Source organism: Vulpes lagopus, chromosome 5 (genome assembly GCF_018345385.1).
Source record: "Vulpes lagopus strain Blue_001 chromosome 5, ASM1834538v1, whole genome shotgun sequence".
Taxonomy (NCBI): Eukaryota; Metazoa; Chordata; class Mammalia; order Carnivora; family Canidae; genus Vulpes; species Vulpes lagopus.
The window spans coordinates 27,329,723-27,354,358 of NC_054828.1; the positions used below are offsets into that span (position 1 = coordinate 27,329,723).

General features: G+C 37.2%; 1 protein-coding gene across 1 annotated transcript; it reads left to right on the forward strand.

Moving 5' to 3' along the window:
• The first annotated feature begins 559 nt into the window (after positions 1-559).
• On the forward strand, positions 560-10,070 carry LYG2 (lysozyme g2). The gene is made up of 5 exons (XM_041754290.1): positions 560-602; positions 6,248-6,388; positions 7,163-7,359; positions 8,141-8,279; positions 9,664-10,070. Exons 1-5 carry the CDS (start codon positions 560-562, stop codon positions 9,780-9,782), a joined length of 639 nt encoding a protein of 212 aa, XP_041610224.1. The 3' UTR covers positions 9,783-10,070.
• Positions 10,071-24,636: the final 14,566 nt, after the last annotated feature.

The following is a 24,636-nucleotide window of genomic DNA, read 5'->3' on the forward strand; positions in this document are numbered from 1 at the left end:
CAGTGGCTTCTTTTGGTTTTCTAAGGAGACTATAATAGAAGAATGGGAACAAAATTATAATATGAGCAAACTTGGAGACGAAATGGGAGTGTTTTGGCGTAACATATTTAAGATATTTGTAGGCTCATGTCAAAATGAAATTGGATTAAAATGAGTTGGGGGGACACCTGAGTGGCTCAGAGGTTGAACGCCTGCTTTTGGCTCAGATCGTGATCCTGCATTCCCGGGTTCGAATCCCACATCGGGCTCCTTGCATGGAGCCTGCTTCTTCCTCTGCCTATGTCTTTGACTCTCTCTCTGTGTCTCTCATGAATAAATAAATAAAATCTTTTAAAAAAATGAGTTGGGAAGTTATACTCATGAAGGGGAGTGATCCAATGACCCATAATACTAAGCCTATGAGAATAATATCTTGGAAGTGGCAAAAAAGTATTATACTGGAAATGATTCTAAACTTGCTTTTAATTAAAACAAATTTCCTTAAGGAAACTTTCAAGTTTTAAAGTTAACCAGTTTCTCTTTCAATCATAATAGGTGTTGTAGGATAAGATTCACCACCATGTTATCCTCTATCCTGCTTTGGGGACTTATTACCCTCATTGGTAAGTCATTGATTGACATGTAGCATTGTTTGCAGGGTGTCCACAAAAACATTTAGCATAGTTGTGAATCAAAAAAAGCAATGATCACATGTAATGGAGGGGTGGGCTCTTCTTTTAATCAGCTTGGCTGTCAATCAACTGCTTACAACTCTAATTAAGTGTATTCTGCTTGCCAAGCATGTGAAGTCACTATCAGTGGGAATTTATGGAACAGTACCTTGGGAGGCAAGACATATAAAGATAAAATTATCAATACCAGGTAGTAAATAAGAGTTAAAGGAGTATAGTCAGAAAAAGGACACTAGTCTAGGAGAGGTTTAGAATAGAGTTCACATCTAGTCAGGATGTTGAGACCAGAAAGGTTTTCTTGGAGGATGTGATACTTGAAGAATGTTTGTGTTTTGATAAGAGAAGAAAAGAGTCTATGCTGGATGAGTTGAATGCCTTTAGTATATACAGCAAGGCAGAAATGCATGGAAAGTATTGAGGGTACAGTAAACAGATCAGTGTGACCAGAACAGAAGTGAGGATTTGTGAGGGGACGCCTAGAAAGGTAGGCTGGTGAGATGGTGAGGGACTTTGAATAAGAAAAGATAGAAAATTTGGCTTAGGAAAAATGTAAAGCCCTTGTAAACCATGTTTGAGTTGTCTTTAAGAATAGAGTGAAGTGGGATGCCAGGGTGGCTCAGTGGTTGAACCTTGGTTCAGGGTGTGATTCCGCAGTCTCAGGATCAAGTCCCACATTGCTCCCTGCATGGAGTCTGCTTCTCCCTCTGCCTGTCTCTCATAAATAAATAAAATCTTAAAAAAAAAAAAAAAAAGAATAGAGTGAAGATTGAGAATTGAGAAAAAAAGTGTTTCTAAAATGTTTAATTCTAAATGTGAAAAGCGAAGCTACAGAAAAGTGATAATTTCCAATTATTTATATGGTCAAAGGTAGGGGAACATAGTTTTAAATTTTTATTCCTTCTTTAATGTCCAGGTGGGAGCAGAGTTCTATAGCCAGTAGACTAATTATGAGCTACTCTACTAGCTATGTTTGACTGAAAGGTGACTATAATTAAGAAGGACCTATATGTTTATGATGTCAAACACAAGTAGTGTTAAGTTTTGGTCATATTCTAATCCTCTTAAAGCAATTTTAGGGATGCATGAGCCTGCTGGGAATCCTGGTTAAAGTGCAGATTCTTTGACCTTAGACCTAAAGACTCAATAGAGTCATACTAGGTTCAGTAGACCTAGTATGAGAAGCCCAGAAATAAGCATTTTTTAAAAAATATTTTATTTTATTATTTATTCATGAGAGACAGAGAGAAAGAGAGAGAGAGAGAGAAAGGCAGAGACACAGGTAGAGGGAGAAGCAGGCTCCATGCTGGGAGCCCGATGTGGGACTCGATCCCAGGACTCCAGGATCAGGCCCTGGGCTGAAAGTGACGCTAAACCACTGAGCCACCCAGACTGCCCAGAAATATGCATTTTTAATAGGCATCCAGATCGCTTTGATACCTGTGGTCTGTGGGCCACACATCAAGCATAGCAAAAGCTGGCTCTCTAGTCTGAAGAAATTGAAATTTTTGACATTTGGACACTTGATCCAGATAATTTAGATAATTCCTTTACTTTTCATTTATTCACTCATTCATCCATTCACCCATCCATTCATGTATCCGTTCACAAATATTTACTGACTGTCCACTTTGTGCCAGGAATTGTTCTAGGTGCTGAGGAGGATATAGCAGAGGGAAAAAAATGTTCTATGAGAGGAGACAGAAAAAAGGAGAGGAAGAAATAAAATAAGGAAAGAAGGAAGACATGTTAGGTGGTGATAACTGATATAAATAAAATAATGTAAGGTAATGGATGATAAGGAATGAGGCATGACTGTGTTGCCTTTTTAATATAAGTAGGAAAAAAAAGACTCTTTAATAAGGTAATTTTAAAAAATTTGTTGTTGAATGTTCCAAACACATAAAATGGGGGAGGGAATAATGTAAGTAACTCCCATGTACCCTTCATCAAGCATCTATATGGTTTTCAACACTTTACTATTCTTATTTTATCTATCCCTCATCTTCGCATTTTTTGGGTAGAGGGGGAGGCTAAAATATTGTAAAGCAACCCAAAACATCAAACCATTTTACCTGTAAATGTCTTAGTATGCATTTAAAATGTATAAGGACCAGCTCTGGCAAAATGTTCCTAGCTCACCTTAAACATTTCCTGCCCCAGACCAGGAATGAGCCCTTTTTCTGAGAAGCGCTGGTTCCTCTGAGTGGAAAATAGTGTTTGGAGATCACAAGATGAGTACCAGGGGTTCTCCATCGCTATTAGGCCATTATTCCTTCCAGTTCTTTTCAGTGGAGAGAACTTAGAAAGTATTTTTTTTAAGAGAAAAATAATTATGCATTCATACTGATATTTCATATTAGTATTTATGAATACAAAGTATTTATTAAAAATCCTGGTTCTCGGGATCCCTGGGTGGCGCAGCGGTTTGGCGCCTGCCTTTGGCCTAGAGCGCGATCCTGGAGACCCTGGATCAAATCCCACGTCGGGCTCCCTGCATGCAGCCTGCTTCTCCCTCTGCCTGTGTCTCTGCCTCTCTCTCTCTCTGTGACTATCATTAAAAAAAAAAAAAAGGGGATCCCTGGGTGGCGCAGCGGTTTGGCGCCTGCCTTTGGCCCAGGGCGCGATCCTGGAGACCCGGGATCGAATCCCACATCAGGCTCCCGGCGCATGGAGCCTGCTTCTCCCTCCGCCTGTGTCTCTGCCTCTCCCTTTCTCTCTGTATGACTATCATAAATAAATAAAAATTAAAAAAAAATATTTAAAAAAAAAATCCTGGTTCCTAAAAACATTAACATGATTACTTATTTATATATAATAGTTTCAAAATAACTATGGCAGTATTACCAAACAACAACAATCCTGTGCATATAGATTAAGATTTTCTTATGATTCTTTATGTTCATAGGGTGTATTTCACTAGTTGTATTTACATACATTGACCTGTTTTTAAGTCACTAGAAATAATTCTTTTCTATGTGTTAATTAAATTTTTAATTTGACATAAAGTTAGATTTATTTGTCTTTCACTTTTAAGGATTTTTTTCTATTTGATTTATTTATTTTTAATTGTAGAAACATTTACATGGTTCCAAAATAAAAACTATAAAAAAGGTACATTTAGAGAAGTCTAGCCTCTATCCCTGTCCCTTTTACCTCTCCTTACCTTCTCTGATAACTAACTATTTTTATTAGCTTTTGGTTCATCCTTGTATTGTTTTTTATGATTATATAAGGAAATCACACACACACAAACACAAAATCATATTTTCTCCCTTTTTCAAACAAAGAATACAATTCTATAAATACTATTCTTTACCTGGAGATAATGTTATAGAATCATATAGAGTTCTTCCTCTTTCCTTTTTTATAGCTACGTAGTAATCTGTTGTGTGGAAGTGGCTTAGCTTATTCAATCTCTATATGAATCACACTTGCATTGTTCCCAGATCTTTGCTGTTAAACAACAGCCTATTACAAAATTTCTTCCACAGCAATGTATAAAACTGCTTATTCCCTCACAGCCTCATCATCAGAATACATTGTCAAGCTTTTGGATTCTTGCCAATTAAATATGTAAAAAATAGTGTCTCAGTGATGTTTTAGTATGGCATTCTCTTTTGAGTGTGTTTGAGCACTTTTTTTATACATTTAAGTATTCTTTTCTTTGTTTATAAGCTATTTATTCATATCTTTTGCTGATAAGGTGGTATTTGAACAGTCCTGAAGGCAGTGAAGCAGCAAATCATGTAGATACCTGGAGAAGAGGCATTCTAGGCAAAAGGATCTATAAATATAAAGGTCTTTTTTTTTTTTTAATATAAAGGTCTTGAGGCAGGAACCTGCCTGGCATGTTGGAGGATAAGCGAGGAGAAGAATGTGACTATAGAAGAGGGAAGGAAGGGAAAGAGAAGTCAGAAAGTGAGCAAAGGCCAGATCAGGTAGGGCTTGAAGGTCACAATCAAATGATTGGAAAGGCACTGGAAGATTAAGAGAAAAGACTGATATGATCCCATGCATGTTTCCACAAACCACTCTGGCTGCTGGGGAATAGACTGCAAGGGCAGATTGAAGGGAGGTCAGTTAGGAGGCTCTTAAAATAATCTAGATGAGCACTAGTGGTGGTTTGGACCTGGTGGTGAAGAGTGGTCAGATATGGTATATGTTGTTGGTCTGCACCCTCAGTCACTGCTTCTACACCTCTATCTCACATATGATCTGTGTCATGAAAATTCATCCATTCATTCACTTGTGTTTATTTCCTACACATATTGTAGGCACAAAATTCTACACTGAGGGCCATAGAGAGTGCCAATACCATGCCCTTTGCATCACATGAAAATGCACCACTGCTTAGAGAAGCTTAATGGCTTTACTGGTTTCTACTGGTTTTTATTATCTAAATAGGCTTTCTATGTATTCTGAGTTTACTTGATAGTTTCACTGTCTGACTTTTTGGTACATTTATAATACCCTTTTTTTTTTTTGGCCTGTTTGTAGTTGGGAGAGAGTACATTATGCCTGTATTTTATTTGTTTTGATGAGTATTTGCTTTTTAAAAAGTTAATATTTAGAGCTGCTTTGTTTTCCTTTTAAAATAAATATTTATAAGGAATAGTTCCATTGGTAGTGTGCCTAATTCTAAGAGTCTCTTTATATTATCAAGTTAATCAGAACTAGATCTATAGTGAATGGGTAAAATCCATGTCTCTATTAAAAAACACCATTTTCAACACTAAGTGAAACAACAAATATAATTTATTAGAACAAGTATTCGTAGTCTTAAAATATAAGCCAACAGTCCTAGGAACTATTAAAACAAACTTTTCAACTTAGAGAAAAGCTCTTTATCTCCTTTAGTAAATAGACTTGGACAGGAAGTCACTTCATAATGACAAAATAAAAAAGTATAGGAATAGGATATAACTTAAGTTTCTATGGAAAGTTTAATTTTATTTCCAATTTTACTAATTATACTTAGAAATGCCACAGGAACATGATAGAAAATGAATATTTTAAGTTAATGGTACCCTTCCTTTTTATCTTAAGTGGTATTGGTACCCTTCTTTCTTGTTTTCTTAAACAAAGGTAATTGTTAATCCAGGTATTTACATCCCCAGAAGTATTTGTGTCAGAAGTATCTGAAAATTTCTCTCAAAGTTCCTGCTTAAAACTCTAGTGGCAATTGTAATTCTGATCAAGATTGTAGCAAATATTTTTGAGACCTATAAAAACTGATTTTCATAATACTTTGTACATGTTTAGAATTAAGTACTTCATTAAAATTTGGTAGGGTGGCAGGGAGCACCTGGCTGGCGCAGTTAGTAGAACATGTGATTTTTTATCTCTAGGTTGTGAGTTTAAGCCTCACGTTGGGTATGGACAAAAATTTTTTTAAGGTTAGAGTAAAGTGGAAAGGGGGAATCTTCTGTTTTATCTGATGAGCCATTCTAGGGGTCTTGGGGAGAGAATTGGGAAAAAGTAAGTCTATGGCTTTCTCTTTGGTTTAGTATGCTCATTATAGTAACTTGAGCAATATTTCTCACAGGTTTCATGAGAATTATCATTCTGTCCCCCAGGCACTTCTAGGGGCTCGTACCCTTTCACTCACTCAATGAAGCCACACCTGCATCCCCGCCTATACCATGGCTGCTATGGTGACATCATGACCATGGAGACCTCTGGTGCTGCCTGTGATATAACCAGGTTGATGAACTGTGGTAAGTGGGAAGCAAGGTAAACATTTGGCTTTCCCCCTTTGGCATTTTCATATTCTTTTTTAGGAAGTAGCTTAATTTTGAAAAAGCATAATCAATGTTATAGCAATAAGATCAAAATTAAAAATTAGAAGAAAGCAGAATCCCAACCAACCTAATAAACTGCTTCTTTTCATTTTCCCCCTATTCCTTCCAAACCTTATCCACATGTTTTTTTCTACATAATGCAATGATTGCTTACATAAAATATTAAATTCTATCTTTGTTTTTTTTGTTATGTGTTTACTTTATATTACAGCATGAGCATTTTAAGCAAGGCTCTTGCTCTTTGTACATCCTCTCTTTTGTAATCCTGTTCCAAAGCCTTCATGTTATCCCAGTATTAGAACACCAGTGCTGGATGTAACTACAAAGTCAATCTAATCCTGCCTCCCCAATTTTAGATCTGAAAACTGAGGCTCAGCAAGAAGAGACTTCTCATGGGCCTAGAGCTAGGTAGTGGCAGAACCAGACTCAAATTTAGGTTGGCTGACTTCTAGTCCAAGAGTCTTCCCATTGCACCAATGTGGCAGGTAACAGAAGGCCAAGAAAGACAGCAGAAGTGGTATCTGCCTGGGCTTGTGGACATTTCAGGGTTTATGCAATTAGAGATTTAAAACAAAAGTCCTAGAATAGTTATTCCTGGGCTGCAGGTTGTGGTCAGGGGCTGTGATTAACTTATTAAACTTGGAAAAGGGTTCTCTTTTGAAGTAAACAGTTTATTTTCTATTGACATAGGGATCCGTGGTTCTGAAATGTTTGCTGAGATGGATTTGAGAGCCTTAAAGACTTACCAGATTCTGATCAAAGAAGTTGGGCTGAGGCATTGTGTAGACCCTGCACTCATTGCTGCCATCATCTCCAGAGAAAGCCATGGTGGAGCCGTCCTGAAAGATGGTTGGGACCACAGGGGACTTAAATTTGGCTTGATGCAGGTACTTGGCAAGATGCTTTCAGTTTTCCTCACTGTATCTTTCTTTATGGAAGCTCGATCCAAACTGGATGGCCATTTGCAGTACTTCTAGGCTTCAACACACCTTGGTATTTCAGCATAATTTGGACTTAGGTATTTCTGTAACACATCTTTGGTATTTCATTCCAGATTTATCAGTTTTGGGTTATCTTTAGAAAAAGGATTTTATGAGTTTTATAACTACAATTTGTAATTAATAATGGGCAATGCACTTCACTTGAGAAAATCTTATAAAGGGCACTATTAGAGGTACCCATTTGGGATTCATAAAGTAGTGAATTTTATCCATGTAGTTCAAAACACTAGGATTAAGCTCTACTTGACCTAAATTGTTCTTTGGGCAAATTGGAGGAAGGGGACCCAAATTATCTGAATGTTTGTATCCAATCTTTATTTTAAATTCTCTATAGAAATCCAAGCTTCAAACTGTCCCAGTTAGAAACAATTTTTTTTACTGTAAATGTCTAGACATTGAGTACTAATTATTTATTTTGAAACAACTTTTTCATGTTTATTAATATTTGAGATCTTAACTAAAACTATGCCACATCCACATCTCTCAAATCATACTTTATTTCTCTGACTCTCTTTTCTGTGAGAGAAGGTAGAATGGATTCTGTGGGGATAAAGTAAGGGGGCTGATGGCAGCAGCTGTGTCCTTGAACACAAGGAAGAGATATTGGGAATAGCTGAAAAATGTGTTGCTTCATCCAGATGCTGACATGATTATCTGATTTTTCTAGCTTGATAAAAAAATTCATCACCCTGTTGGTACCTGGGATAGCAAAGAACACCTTCTGCAGGCTGTTGGGATTCTCACAGACAAAATTAAGGCAATCCAGAAAAAATTCCCCACGTGGAATGTGGCTCAACACCTCAAAGGTAGGCCATATTTGTGGAGCTTGTTTAAAAGAGCAGTGAGTGAGACCTCTGAAGGCCATATGTGCCCTGGGCCTCTCTGGGAGCATTCTCTTGGAGTCAGCAGTGGGCCTGGGAGGATCTGCCAAAAGGTTTCACTAGTGCTCTCTGAACCACTGAGTTACTTTGAATAGTCTTTCTTCCCAACTTCCTTTTCCTCTTCTGCCATATGTTGGTGTTCATATTACATGTCTTATTGGTAACTGAGCCATTGAGTGATGCCATAAGGATTAATGCAATAGTTTAAAAGAATATGTTTGCCTTCTTCTGATAGGCTTTTTCTTAGTGCAAGAAACTTAACCATTTTCTTTGTTTGAACAAATGTTTACTCTGAGCATTCTCAGTGACATTAGGGCTTAGATACTATATTTAAGTGGAGATCTTTGCTTAGCTGATCCCAGATCTCCTTAAGTTCAGCATCTTCTAGGCTGAATTAAATAACTAGCCTCCCACCAAAAATTTGCTCTTTCTTCTGTTTTTCTGTCTCTCCTCTTTTTTTCTGTCTTCATGAAAGGCCCCATAATATGTCTAGTCATTCCAGCTAGAACATCAGATTGTTTTCTTAGGTTCTCTGGTCCCTTCTGTTTTCACATCCAACCACATCAAGTCCTATTGAGTCTACCTTTTATAGACCTATGGTGTGCATATACCTTTCTCCTCCCACATTTTAATGTCCTTATTTTAGAATAAACAATTTCTGTTTTCTATTTCAGGGTCCCTGAAGTCAGGGATCAGGACTGGGGTCTTTTTCTCTACATATCAGAGCAGAGCACAGTTATGTTAAACACATAAATAACTCCTGAAGATTAAAATTCTTGGGTAAAATACCATACACACACATGCATACACACACATATCCCTACAAAGAAATAATTATGTCTTGGGTATCACTGTGCATCCAGCATTCAGTATGGCACCCATCCTGGCACATAGCAGGTGTGTAAAAACATTTATTGAATGACTGAATGAGGGAGTGAATAAATAAGTAAACTTTTTAAAAAATGAATAAGTTAGTGACTAGGAGAATGCTATAAATATTGCCAGACTGAAGATTTGCTGGGGATCAAGTTTTGGACTATGTAGTCCTGGGCTACATAAGAAGCAAATATGGCTTTTGCAACAACAAAAAAAACCAAAGTTTTTTAAAGGACGAGAGAAGGAAAGCAATCTGGAATTTTTCCAAAGATTCTTAGGGTAATTGTTCCTTTCAGGAGGGGAGGAAGGGGGAAAAAGAATCTGGGACTGCCTGCTTTGGAACATTTGCCTAGAGGGCTTACATCCTGGGAATGCTCATATCTTATTTCTCCTGAAAGTTAATATTTCAATCTGAACCTCTGTTTCGTTTCAGGTGGTCTCTCGGCCTATAAGTCAGGAATCGATGCCATTGTCACCCCAGTGGATATAGACAATGACTTGGTCAATGATCTTCTCGCTCGAGCTAAATTCTATAAAAGACATGGCTTCTAGGCAAAGCTCTGTGGGTGGGCTGGGTTGGCAGGTGTTCAGATGGCCCCTCATAGAGAGTTTGATATGGATGTGTTGTACTCAACACAAAGAAATGGTTGCAATTATGACAGAAAATTCATTTCTCAGTTTTCTTAATGCAAATAAGCATTACAAAAGAAAAAGAAAAGGAAACCCACCCAGTTCATAATATAATTCCCATGAAATGTTCACAGACATATATGCATAATTATTTCATAGTAAACTTGATTATCATGGTAAGTGACATCTACATATTTCAGTGAGGCCTTATTTTATTCCATGATTTCAAGGCCCACTGACCCTCTGTTTTACCAGAATTGTTAACAAGAGAGCCTGATCTGAACCTTTCTCCCTTTCCAAGTATCTGTCCAAGCCACTAAGGCTTTGATTGTGAGATATGCTTAACTCAAAAGCCAGTCAACCTGTGGGACAATGGAGAAGCTAGAGATGGAATTCTAGTTTCACAAGTAACTTAGAGCTGACTGTGGTGAAGCTGATCTTCTAAAAGTGATGTATACTATGTCCCTGGCTCACACCAACCTTCTGTGTATTCTTCCTTTTGTTTGCTGAAGATCCAGGGACTGGCTTCTACTTTCAGTAATTCCTGCCACATATATGTTCAAAGAGTCCACTCTCCACAAAACATGGCAGAAGATAAGCATATAGGACCTGAATGAGTTATGGTTCTTCAGTTGCGAGCAAAAGTAACCAATTCTGGAAAATTTAAGGAACAAAAGCAATTATGAGAAGAAGGCTGTCAAAAAGCTCATAGAAACAACAAGGTCGAGGACATAAAAAGAAACCAGGCAGCTCTGTGCAGCAGGAACCAGTTGACCATTCTTGATAGCATCCCCACTGCATGAATGAATTAGCACTCTCCTTGCATAAATGTACTCCAGATATTTTTTATCCATCCTTTTATCATTCTGCTTCACTTTCATAGTTCCATAAGAGATATTCTGATGAGCTTATCTTGGGTTATATACATTCTTACTCCTTGGCTACTTTGCTCTTTGGTCTGGTTCAGACCACCCATAATGGAAAAGAGATCCCTAGAATGAAAAACCTGGTACAGTTTGTAGCTTTACTGTCATCCTCAGGAGAGAACACAAATAATAATGTCAGAGTATAAAGCCCTCAACGTCCCTACTGACATGGCTCCTGCTGGGCCTTTAGCTTTTGAGGGGAATATTTGATAAAAGTTTCTACCCATTACTTCTCTTTATGAGAAGGAACCAAAATTAAACACATCTGTCTCTGAGTGCCCCTGGAGAAAGCCAGGTAAACCCTTCTCTGCCCAACAACCCCTTACCCTAGCCTGAAGATTTGACCCAGGCAAAGATTTGACCCTGTGTGGAGCCAATGGTCAGCTATGATGGCAGCCCAGCAGCATACAGTCCAGCATCCTTTATAATTGGTTGAAAACCATACTGTACCAGTTGTTAAATATTTTGATTATCATCCCTGTATGTGGGCAATCCAGAATGTTCTTTAGATGTTTACTTAAGAATGATATCTTCCGGGCCTTCCCCCAAAAGCATGTACTCCACTTAATTGCCAGCCCCTTCAATGTCACTACATGAAGCAATAAAGTATGTCAGGTAAGATAATTTTCAAGTAATTTGAAAAACAACAAATAGTTTGCTGACTTAGATTCTGAATTGATTCCCCCAGTAGTCTCTTTACGACTGGGATACCAAAGGTGATGTTCTATAGGAAAGTCCATATTTAAGGTGTCTTAGTTTGGTTCCCATAGAAACAGACCCTGAGACAAGTAGTCGGGTCCAGGTAGCTTATTTGAGAGGTACAAGGAACACTGGTATGAACTGGCTTGGTGATACCGGGAAAGGAAGAAAGCCAGCAAAATGTGTGTCATTAAACCAGCTAACATGATGGGCACTGGAGCTCACCCCCGCCCCCCAAGCAAACATTAAGGAATGGTACAAAATGCACAGGTCAGAATAATCTACACATGGGATAAGGAGCTGGGGCATTTATACATCTACTTTAAGAGCCATTAACTGAGGGATCTTCCTGTTGGGGGCTGGGGAGGGCCTGTTACTTCTGTGCTCCTCTGCTCTGCCATGCAAATAGGCAGCACACTTTTCTGCAGTTCCAAGGAAAGGAGATTGTAGGCACAGATGCAGATACTGGCAGCTGGAAATCACTTGAGAATCCTGGAATGTCTAGGGATATGGGAAGGGCACTGACAGCATCACTTCACAAAGGTTAGATATACCTGGAGGTTGAGGAAATCTCTCCAATACTGTTTGCTTTCCTCCATGACCCAACAACACAGTAAGAATATGGAAATAAATACAAGCCTCATTATGCCTCATGATTTCCATGCCAAGTTCTTCCATAATCTATTAGAATTACTAATTAGAAATGATAGAACTGTCTCACTCTATTTTTCCAGTTGATATTGAGAACAATATTAAAGATGTTAGACTCAAATGTGACTCCATTATTCTTTCAATAATCTTCAATTTTCTTTCTTTCTTTCTTTCTTTCTTTCTTTCTTTCTTTCTTTCTTTCTTTCTTTCTTTCTTTCTTTCTTCTTTTTCTTTTTCTTTTTTATTTCTTTGCCTGTGTCCTCTTCAAGGATAATGAATGGCTCCACGTTTACACCCTAGTGTGTACAATGTCACCTCTTTTTGTTGTCTAAAAACTAAGCTCTCTTTGGAAAATGAAGAAAGTTTGTCTTATAAATAGTTTTGAAAGCAACAACAATAAAAAAAATCTAAAACTATTTCCCCAGCTGGACTTGTTCATGGTTACATTCTCATGCTTTCTCTTTCTTGGCAATCAATACTTCACAGGACTTTCAGCATCAGTGCTGAGAACATTGTTAGAGGTCACAGATATGGAAGCACTTCATTCCCTTACTTCCTCTGCATAATGCTAAAGAACTACAATGAGAAGACCAATCTTGGGTATTGTAGAGACTAAAGGAAAATGTACTTGAGAAATTACTAAGCAATCATTGGTGGTGGTGTGGTGGCAGGATCTCCAGAGTGAGAGACTGCAAATCTGGGGGCTCACAAGGACACAGGATTCCTGGGAGAGTGAGAGCTCTGAAAGCTAAAAGACTCTAAAGGTAAAGTGACTGCAATACACCTCCTTGCCTGACCCATTGGGTGTAGCCTTTGAAGCAGCCCTTAGTTTGTCTGCCTGGTGAATACAAAAGGGAGTGGAGTTATCTTCTTAGTTTCTTTTTAGTTGCCATCTCAATATTTATTTGCATTGAATTTAAAATACACTGTTTATTTTTTTAAAGATTTATTTATTTTAGAGAGAGCAAGCATAGACACAAGTGGGAGGGGCAGAAGGAGAGGGAGAGAATCTCAAGCAAACTCCACACTGGGCATAGTGCCCAACACTTGGGCTCAATCTCACAAACCTGAGATCATGACCTGAGCTAAAACCAAGAGTCAAACACTAAACTGTATTATCCAGGTGCCCCTAAAATACCCTCTTTAAATAAGCTTTTTTAAATTGTGAAACAAAACACATACAGAAAAGTACACGTAGTAAGAGAATTGTTTAGCAAAATAAACTATTAACAATGTCAAAAAAGACTAGTCACAGAACAGGAAAAGACATTTCAACAAGTACATATTGTGGTCTAATGCTTTGTTTTTTTTTTTTAAAGAGTTTTTTTTGTTTTGTTTTTTTTTTTTATTTATGATAGTCACAGAGAGAGAGAGAGAGAGAGGCAGAGACACAGGCGGAGGGAGAAGCAGGCTCCATGCACCGGGAGCCTGATGTGGGATTCGATCCCCGGTCTCCAGGATCGCGCCCTGGGCCAAAGGCAGGCGCCAAACCGCTGCGCCACCCAGGGATCCCTGGTCTAATGCTTTGATCTATTCCCTTTCTTGGGGACCTAACGTGGTATTTTAATTAATTTTTATAAAGTTTTTAGTGAAGTTTTATTAATATTTTATTCCAAGTCTTATGAAGAAAAAAACCCCTACAATTTACATTGCTAAGTTATGCATTTATTGTGCTGCATAATTTTTTCCTTGAATTTTTCTTCAATTTTTAAATTTTGGTAAAATACATAACACAAAATTCATCATTGTAACCATTTTTAAGTTTTTAAAAATTTAAATTTAAAAATTTAAATTTTGGTAAGATACATAACACAAAATTTATCATTGTAACCATTTTTAAGTGTACAGCTCAGTGGTATTAATAACATTCATAATGTTGTGCATTCGTTACCACCATCCAATTCCATAATTAATTTCATCTTATAAAATCTATACTCATTAAGTAATAACCCTATACCTCCCTCCGACCTGCCTAGCCCCTGGCAACTACCATTCTGTTTTCTGTCTCTATAATTTTGACTAATCTAAGTACCTTCTGTAAATATTACCTTATTCTTAATGTTTCTCATGCCTCATTTAAGGAATATTTTCCTTTAAAAAATTTTTTTTATTGGAGTTCAATTTGCCAACATATACCATAACACCCAGTGCTCATCCCGCCATGTACTCCCCTCAGTGCCCATCACCCAGTTACCCCAACCCCCCGCCCACCTCCCCTTCCACTACCCCTTGTTCATTTCCCAGAGTTAGGTGTCTCTCATGTTTTGTCACCCTCACTGATATATTCACTCATTTTATCTCCTTTCCCTTTCACTACTTTTTATATTCCCCAAATGAATGAGATAAGGAATATTTTCCATCATCAGATTATGAAGATATTCTCCTACATTACTTCCAAATGTCTTATTGTTTTGTATTTCACATGTGGGTTGATAAAGCACAGGATTTTTGGTGTGGCGTGGTATAGAGATCCAATTAAATGTTTTTCTGTATGGATACCTAAAATTGTCTCAAAAACATTTATTGTAAAGATCATCTTTCCCTCACTGCCCTGCAGTGTCATCTCTATTTCTGATCTCTCTTCTGCTCGTTGTTTACTTATTTCTACCAAACCAAACTATCTGATTTAGTATAGCTTTATTGTGAGTCTTCATTCCGGGTAAAGCAAATCCTACAACCTTGTTTTTCTCCTTGCATTTTTTTATATAAACTTTCAATTAGTTTGTCAAGTTCCACAAAAAAATAGCAGTTAGGATTTTTTTTAACTAAAATACTTCAGCTTTTAGAGAACTTTTAGATTCACAACAAAATTGAGCAGAAAAAGTACCAAGAGTTCCCATATACTCCCTATCTCCACATATTCACAGCCTACCCCAGTATCGATATCCAATACCACAGTGGTATATTTGTTATAATCAATGAACCTACATTGACACATCATTTTCATCTGAAGCCCATAGTTTATATTAGGGTTCATTCTTGGTGTTGTACATTTTATGGGTTTTGACAAATGTATAATGACATATATCCATCATTAGAGTATCATACAAAATAGTTTCACTATCCTAAAAACCTTCTGAGCTCAGCCTACTCATCCCTTCCCTCTTCCCCCAGCCACTGATCATTTCACTTTTTCAATAGCTTTGCATTTTCCTGAATGTCACATACTTAGAATCATATAGTGTGTAGTCTTTTCAGATTGGCTTCTTTCACTTAGTAGTATGCATTTAAGTTTCCTCCATACCTTTTCAAGGCTTTATAACTCATTTCTTTTTAGCACTGAATAATACTGCATTATCTGAAAACACCACAATTCATTTTTCAATCAACTGCTGAAGACATCTTGGTGGCTTCGAATTTTTGGCAATTATGAATAGCGCTGTTATAAACATCTGTGTGCAGGTTTTCATGTGGACGTAGTTTTCAATTTATCTGGGTAAATACCAGGAACATGATTGCTGGATCACATAGAAAGAAATGTAAGTTTTGTAAGAAACCACCACACTATCTTCTAAAGTGGCTGTACCATTTTCTCCCCATCAGCAATAAATGAGATTTTTTTGTTGTTGTTGCTCTTTGTCAGCATTTGGAATTGTTAGTGTTCTGGATTTAAGCCATTCTAATATGTATACAGAGACCTTGTCATTTTAACTTGTAATTCCATAATGACACATAATGTTGGATATCTTTTCAGATGTTTACTTGCCATCGTATATCTCCTTTGATCTATCTTTTAATCAGGTTATTTTCCTGTTGTTGAGTTTTAAGAATTCTTTGTGTATTTTGGATAATAGTTCTTTATCTGACGTGTATCTTGCAAATATTTTCTCCCAGACTGTGCTTTGTCCTCTCATTCTCTTGACACTATCCTTCACAGAGCAGAAGTTTTTAGTTTTAATGAAATCTTTCTTACCATTTGTTTATTTCATGGATTGTGTCTTTGATGTTGTATCTAAAAAGTCACCAACATACCTAAGGTCATGTAGTCTTTTCCTATGTTATTTCTGGGAGTTTTAGTTTTGCACTTTGAATTTAGGTATAGATTCATTTGGACTTAATTTTTATGAAGAGTATAAGGTCTGTGTCTAGAATTATTTATTTATTTATTTATTTATTTATTTTTGGTTGTGGATATCCAGTTGTTCAGCACCAGTTGAAGACGTGATCTTTGCTCCATTGTATTGTCTATGTTTCTTTGTCAAAGATCTAATGACTATTTTTGTATGTGTGAATTTCTGGGCTATTTATACTGTTCCATTGATCTGTTTATCCATTCTTTCTCAAATACCACACTGTCTTGAGTATCATAGCCAGGTAATACCAGTCCCTCCAACTTTGTTCTTGGTAGTTTGGCCTTTGTTCTTTGTTCAGTTGACCATTCTGTCTGTTTGCCTCTTCATTTAAACTTTAGAATCAATTTGTTGATATCCAATAAATCATTTGCTGGGATTTTGATTGGAATTGCTTTGAATCTATAAATCAAATTGAGAAGAACTGACATCTTGACAAACTGAGTCTTCCCATTGATAGACATGAAATATCTCTTTTCTAATTTAGTTCCTCTCTGTTTTAACCAGATTTTTGTAGTTTTTCTCATAAATATACATATTTTGTTAGATTTAACATTAAGCATGTAGGTTTTTTCGTGGATGTTCTTTATCAAATTGAGAAAGTTTCCCTCTATTCCTAGTTTGCTGAGAATCTTTATCATGATGAGTGTTAGATTTTATTGGATGGTTTTTTGTTGTTGTTGTTGTTGGATTTTGTTGCATCTATCAATATGATTGTGTGGTTTTTCTTCTTTAACTTGTGATGTGATGAATTACATCAATCAGTTTTGAAATGTTGAACCAGCCTTGTGTACCTGGATAATCCTACCTGGTTATGGTATACAATTCTTTTTATACATTGTTGGATTTTACTTGCTAATATTTATCATTCTGAAAATCTGAAGTTCTTAAGGGCCCTTAAGAATTATGCTAAATCTACTCTTCCTATGCTCTATAAATGGAGCAACAAAGCCTGAATGAGAGTGCATCTGTTTACAGTACAGTTTACTGAATATACTAAGCCCACTATTGAGACCTACTGGTTGGGAAAAAAAGATTCCTTTCAAAATCTAACTACTGGGGATGCTTCAGTATCCTGCTTCAGTCTGTAGAGCATGCGACTCTTTATCTTGGGGTTGTGAGTTTGAGCCCCACATTGGCTGTAGAGATTATTTAAAAATAAAATCTTTTAAAAATCCCACAAAATATTACTACTCATTGACAATGCACCTTATTACTCAAGAAATGGGAATGTAAATTGTTCAACTACTATGGAAAATGATATGGATGGTCCTAAAAAAGTTAAAAATAAAACTACCATAAATCCCACTTCTGAATATGTATCCAGAGGAACTGGAAGCAGGATATCAAAGATATATGCACTCTTCTGTTTAGTGTAGCATGAATCACAGTAGTCAAGATATGTAAACAACCTAAATGTTTATCAACAGATGAGTGGATAAAGAATTTGTGGTGTGTGGGATCCCTGGGTGGCGCAGCGGTTTGGCGCCTGCCTTTGGCCCAGGGCGCGATCCTGGAGACCTGGGATCGAATCCCACGTCGGGCTCCCGGTGCATGGAGCCTGCTTCTCCCTCTGCCTGTATCTCTGCCTCTCTCTCTCTCTCTGTGTGTGTGTGACTATCATAAATAAATAAAAATTAAAAAAAAAAAAAGAATTTGTGGTGTGTATATGTGATGGAATATTATTCAGCCATGAGGGGAAAAAAAGGAAATCCTGCCATTTACAACAACAAGGATGGACCCTGAGGGCATTATACTAAGTGAGATAAGTCAGGCAGGAAAGACAAATATTATCTTTTATATGTGAAACCTAAAAAAGCCAAACTCATAAGAACAGAGTGTAGCATGATGGTTACCAGAGACTGGGGGTGTTGGAGGAGTTGGGAATATATTATGTAAGCATACAAACTGGAAACAGATAAGTAAATTCTGAAGAACAAATGCACAGCCTAGGGAATTAGAGTCAACAATATTGTGTTATAAACTTCAAAGTTGCTTAGAGTTCTAGATCTTTATTGTTCTCACCACACACACAAAATGGGCAGCCTGCGTGGCTCAGTGGTTTGGCCCAGGGCATGATCCTGGTGACCTAGGATCGAATCCCATGTTGGGCTCCCTGCATGGAGTCAGCTTCTCCCTCTGCCTGTGTCTCTACCTCTCTGTCTCTCTGTTTCTCATGAATAAATAGATAAAATCTTTTAAAAAAATGATACTTATGTGACTGACATAGGTGTTAGCTAAGGCTACAGTGGTAATCATATGACAATATATAAATGTATCAAATCAACACATTATACACCTTAAAATTATACAATGTTATATGTTAATTATACTTCAATTTAAAAATATTTAAAAACCTCAAGACAATCAACAAAAAATTTATTCCTTACTCCACAGTAGTACCTAATCCAAATATCCTGTCATCACTTCTGGTTGAAGCTACTTTCTTTACAATACTGGATCTTACTCTGCCTCTTTCAGTGTGCCTCTAGATCAGAAAAGCCAGTACGTTCTTGCCTTGACTTGCAGAGATCAACAATATACCTGGACAGTCATGTCCCAGGGGTTCACTGAAACCCCTTCATTTTCTTCAGAGAACAAGGAAGCTTACAAAAAAGATTCCCTTTACTTCCTCTCAGAATTAACAGGAAGGAGGCATAAATTTTCAAAAGATAATTTACATTTTTGTGAAACCACAGTATGTGTGGGGCATGACCTATTAAGGGGAAAAAAAAGTTCTCTCCTGATTCACTAAAGACCATCTAAATGTACCTAGACCACTTACAAAATGACAGTTGAAAGGATTTCTAGCTTTAACTTGGTATTGCCAACAATGGATGCCAAAATTCTCTTATAAGAGGACTCTTCTCTCCCTCTTCCCTACCTATCCCCAACTACAAAAAGTTCTTTTGTTTATATGTGTGTTAGTTATCTGAACAACCCCATGAGGTTTTAATTTAATTTCATGGAAACTATCACATTATCTCTTATTAAAGTCTCACTCTTAGTTTCGAAGGTTTATTTTCTTTATCTTACGGCAATAGCTGTCACTGAAAAACTTGGTGTTTTGCTGAACTAATTCTAAATTGCTTGCTTAAGCTCATGGTTTGCTTGCAGTATAATTACATCTGGCTGAGAAAACACAACACATTCCAGCCAGTTGATCAACTTCTATTGAGACTGTTACTTTCTCCCTCTCACATTACTATTTAGCACTACAACCCCTCTAATGCTGCCACTTTTTTGCCCCAATCAGAAGAGGAATCTCAGATAGTCCTTTTCCAGTTAGGAAACTTCCTGTATCTTACTCCCATTGAGAACATTGACCCATTATGATTTGTTGATTGATCTCACCTCAACCAACACTGGAAGTCATTAAACAAGGTATGTTACAACTAATGTAAGCTCTCCTTCAGAAAATAATCCCTCATCAGGCAAAATCAGCAAAACTTATTATACCAATGAGAGTGTATCAACTATCCAAAGACAAGGGAGTAAGCATATATACAGATAGCAAGTATGCTTTTAGAGTAGTACATAGCTTTGGAATGCTGTGGAGACAAAGAGTGTTTCTTACCTCTGCTGAAATTCCCATCCAAAATAGACAAGAAGCAGGAAACCTGGGTGGCCTGGCTTTTGGCTCAAGGCATGATCCTGGAGTTCTGGGATCTAGTCCCACATTGGGCTTCCTGCATGGAGCCTGCTTCTCCTTCTGCCTATGTCTCTACCTCTCTCTGTGTCTCTCATAAATGAATAAATAAAATGTTTTTAAAAAATGAACAAGTTAAAAAAAAAATGAACAAGTTATAGAACTTCAAGGAACTCCTACTTCCTAGAGAAGTGGCTATTATAAAGCTTGAGAACCATCCAAAAAGAGGTAATACTAAAGGAAGAAGAGGTTGAGGAAGAAAGGAAGTAAGACTAAAGGAAATGGTCAAACAGGTTATTTTGCTAAACAAGCAACTCCAAGTTGGGGGATGGATCAGAAGGAAAAGAACTGAGGAAAGGAAGAAAAGAAAGATTAAACAGGGGATAAAGTAGAAAAAAACATGCTCTTTTCTCCCCCGTCTCTCTACTCATACTTCAAAACTCAGATTAAGAGCTGCCCTACCAGGACGTCTGGGTGGCTCAGCAGTTGGGCGTCTGCCTTTGGCTCAGGGCGTGATCTTGGAGCCCTGGGATAGAGTCCCACATCAGGCTCCCTGTGAGGAGCCTGCATCTCCCTCTGCTTGTGTCTCTGCCTCTCTCCCTCTGTGTCTCTCATGAATAAATAAATAAAATCTTAAAAAAAAAAAAAAAAAAGAGCTGCTCTACCTTTGAAATCTTCATGGACCTCCTAAGCAGAATTAGTCATTTTTAATGCTGGACTTCACCAACACCAAACAAGGCCTCTGAATGTGGAGTCAGACTGATGTAGGTTAAAATCTTACTTTATCATTAAACAGATCTTTGGTCTTGGGCAAGTTTCTTCTTCACTCTGAACATTAGCTTGCTTTTCTATAAAAAAATGGATAGTTTATATTAAATCGTAATGTCATGAGAATTAAGTGAGATTTTGAATGCTATATAAGTAGCACAATGAGATGATGGATGTAATGTACTCAGCAAAGGTACTGAAAGACATTGACTTATAGACTGTAGAAGGTCAATGGACCCCAAATAGCAAAAATATAAAGAAAACCAAAACAGGCATAGAACAACCTGCTGAAATCCAGAGATACAGCAGATATTAAAGGAACAAGAGAAAAATGAAACATCAGATACAGGAGAACTACTTAAAGATTGTGAACTTTGCACTTCTGGAGGCCAGAAGACAAATTATATGATACCTTTAAAGTGCTTTAGAGGTGCCTGGGTGGCTCAGTTGGTTGGGCATCTGCATTTGGCTTGGAAGCCCACATCAGGCTCCTTGTTCAGTGGGGATCCTGCTTCTCCTTCCCCTTGGGCCCCCAACTTGTGCTTGCTCTGTCTCTCTATTGCTCTCTCTTTCTCAAATAAATAAGTAAATAAGTAAATAAATAAATAAATAAATAAATAAATAAATAAAATATTTTTTTAAAAAGTGCTGAAATTTAAAAACCACAAAAAACAATTTAAGATGCTATGTCCAGGAAACTAACTTCCAAAAAATAAGATAAAATACTAAATAAAAATTATTTTAAGATACACAAAACCTGAGAAAATTGACCTGTACTCAAGAAATCCTAAAGGAACTTCTTCAGGCTGAAGGGAAATGACACTGAGTAACCACTCAGTACTCAAATTTACAGGAAAAAAAATATTATCAGAAATTGTGAATATATGACTATATTTTTTCTTTTAGTTCTTTAAAAGATATATGAATGGTCAAAGCAATATTTATAATAATGTATTGTGGAGTTTACCAGGTATGTTTATTATACATGGCAATAATATCAGAATGAATGTGGGGTGTGAATGGAATTATACTATTGCAATGTTTCTATATTCATTATGAAGTATTAACTCCAAGCAGTTTGGAATAAGTTAAAGTGCATTGTAATCCTAAGACACCCATTTAAAAATAATGTAAGAAATACAGTCAATAGAAAAATAAAAAACAAAATGCTAAAAAAATTAACCAAAAAAGAAGGCATAAAAAAACTAGAGTTTTAAAAAATTAAACACAGACAAGAAAAATATGAAAGATACGTAAAATAGCAGATCTAAATCCAACCACATTAGCAATTATACTAAATGTAAGTGAACACTATAATTAGAAGACAGAATTATTAGATTGGATTTTTAAAAGCAAGACTCAAATACCAATAATTACTAGTGGTCCTAGCCAAAATAAATTAAAATCTCCAAGGCCCCTCTAGAACAAACAGCTCAGCTGCTTCAGGGTCCAGCTAGCACACAGGATTCTCTGTAAAAGTCTGACACATCCTGTGCCTGGAGTCAGACTTGTTTGAGGTGCCTTGGAGATGTTCCTCTCTGGGCTCTGTCGCTCTGAGTCCCTACTTAGACGCAGGATGCAGAATTTCATTTCTCTCAACCCTCCAAAATATGTCTCTCCCCTCCTTAAAAGGACTAAAGTCTAATGCCCCTTAATAACTTCACGTTTTCAAAAACAGATGCCTGGAATAGAGGGTGACCTCAATCAAAGGAACACAAAGTCCTGGCCAATAAGGGACAAAACAGAGATTAAAGTCTTAAACAAATTATCATGCCACATGAACATCCATGTTGTTTGGGTTCATTTAATATGTTCCTCAAAAAAGCTAAGTTGTTTACTTTTACGAAGATAAAAGACTAAAACATGAATGAAGCTTTGAAAAAAGTGAAATGAAAAAAGGGATGAGAGAGGATGTGGTTACTAATTGTGCCTTTGATGGCGGAGAGTTTGAATACTTTATAAGGACCTGCAAGCTCCAGCATCCTAAGAAGAGCTGCACACACACAGAGTTATTGAAATCTGGATAATGATGTATTTGCTCCTCATTTCTCTTCCACTTGTTTTTCTTTCTTTCTTGGTTTTCTGGGAATGAACTCGAATATCCACAAAGAATAACCACCCCAACTAGGGCTTAGCTTTGCCAAATCTACTCCAAATAGCTTTTCTAATTTTTAAAGAATGAAATAAGTCACTGAAGGCTATTTGCTGTAATTTGAAACTAGCGAAAATGTATGGAATGTTCTAAGAGTCATGACTGTGAGCATCACATTTTAGCTGTTTGATCATCCCAAGTCAATGCCATGAAAGCTGTGTTTGGCTTCCTCAGTTCTCTATATATACGCATCCTCTCCTCTCCTGCATCATTCTCTTTCCCACCATGTCCTTCACTCCATATCTCACACACATGGCCTTCCCTCTCCAGGATCTATGCTCTACCATCTGTTCCCCACATCATTGTCCCCTCCTGAATCCTTGGATCTGCACAAACCTCCTCCCTTTGCTAAGGGTCTGTCATGGGTTTGGCATCCCCTTTCCTCCATTTCCCAGCTCTTCTGTCCCTACTTCCTGCTTCTTCCCTGAACTGTAAAACAAAGACTTTTACAAAGTGAACTCAGTGGAGGTATTTTTATCACGTGTTATTTCAAACTTAAGGAATTGGAGTCAGAGAGTCTGGATTAGCACATCTTAGTAAAGAACACATTAATTCTATATCATTTATATCTCTGAGGATTTTTTGGAGTTTTTTTTAAATAAAGAGTTCTATGCTCAGCTGTACTTTGAGCTTTGTGCCCATGTCAAAACAATCAGATAAGAAATTTGTTCCAATATGTGACTTTATACTTTATTAAAAGTCCTAAAAACATAAAAATTAAAGTTATATTTTATGTACACACATTTTTACTTTGATTTTTTGGTAAGAGTATAATTAACTGAACTTGAGATTGTTGTGGATTCTAGAATGTTGGTCAGAGTACCTTAAGGGAAGATACAACTTAAACTCAATACAGTTTGAATGTTGTGTTGTTTATAAGGTGGGGAAATACTACTTTCCTCATAGCTGTTCAATACCATGCTTGCAAACATTTGCTCTATGTGCAGTGCTTATATACTTATAGAATGGTGCTAAGAGATAGGTCCTATTCTCATTTTGTCTCATATTCTCACCATCCTGAGGCTGTGGCTTCTCTGATGTTTCTGGGTCTTGGTGGTTTTCAGCTGAGTCTTCATTGTCCTTACCAGTGAAACCCTCCGTAAGTCCCTGAGGCCAGGTCCCATACCTATAGTGACAGTGGAGCTGGGGCGGGGGGGGGGGGGGCGAGGTTGTGAGAACCACAGATATCTTCAGAATATGGTGGATGGTCTGAGAGAAGTATTCTTATAAAAGAAGACAAAAAAGGTGAAGGTATACCTAAGAGTGAGTGCTCTATGGGAGGTTGCACAGTACTAGAGGGGAAGGTGGTCAGAAGGACATGGATTGAATCAGAGTATGGAGTTCATTATAGAGAATAAGATTAATTTGCCAACATTGATGAAGAGTCAATGTCAATAAATAGATCTGTCTGAATACCTTTACTAATAAGATCCTTTTGCATACAAAGCTGTTTATTGAAGGGAGAATGATGGAAGATTTCCATAATGTCAAAGTATATTCAATTATTAGAACTCAAGATAATGAAGAAAACTGATCCATAGTCATCGTAGATACAATATGGACCATTTCCCTTAGAAGCTCTTTGTTTCATATGTTGCTTTTTCCTTTTCCAGGCCAGGCCTTAACAGCAGATTTTGCTCATTCCCTCTGGTACAATGTGGGAATGAGGAACTGGGTGGATATGTCCACATGACCACTTTGCCAGAATTTCCAAAAGGCAAGTTCAGCCCTTTGATAATAGCAACTCTGTCCTGGCCAACATTCTCATTTCTCTGCCCTCATACAAACCTCATTTTCAGATCATGTTTTAAGAAGGAGGAAACTGCATGGGTGTTTTGTTGATCTACCTACATTCAAGACT

What these genes read in the sequence shown, in the direction of transcription:
- LYG2 (XM_041754290.1), top strand. Translation starts at nt 560, where the DNA reads ATGTTATCCTCTATCCTGCTTTGGGGACTTATTACCCTCATTG. An exon ending in GGGACTTATTACCCTCATTG is followed by an intron (nt 603 to 6,247) that starts GTAAGTCATTGA and finishes TCTGTCCCCCAG; the next exon opens with GCACTTCTAGGGGCTCGTAC. An exon ending in TTAAATTTGGCTTGATGCAG is followed by an intron (nt 7,360 to 8,140) that starts GTACTTGGCAAG and finishes TGATTTTTCTAG; the next exon opens with CTTGATAAAAAAATTCATCA.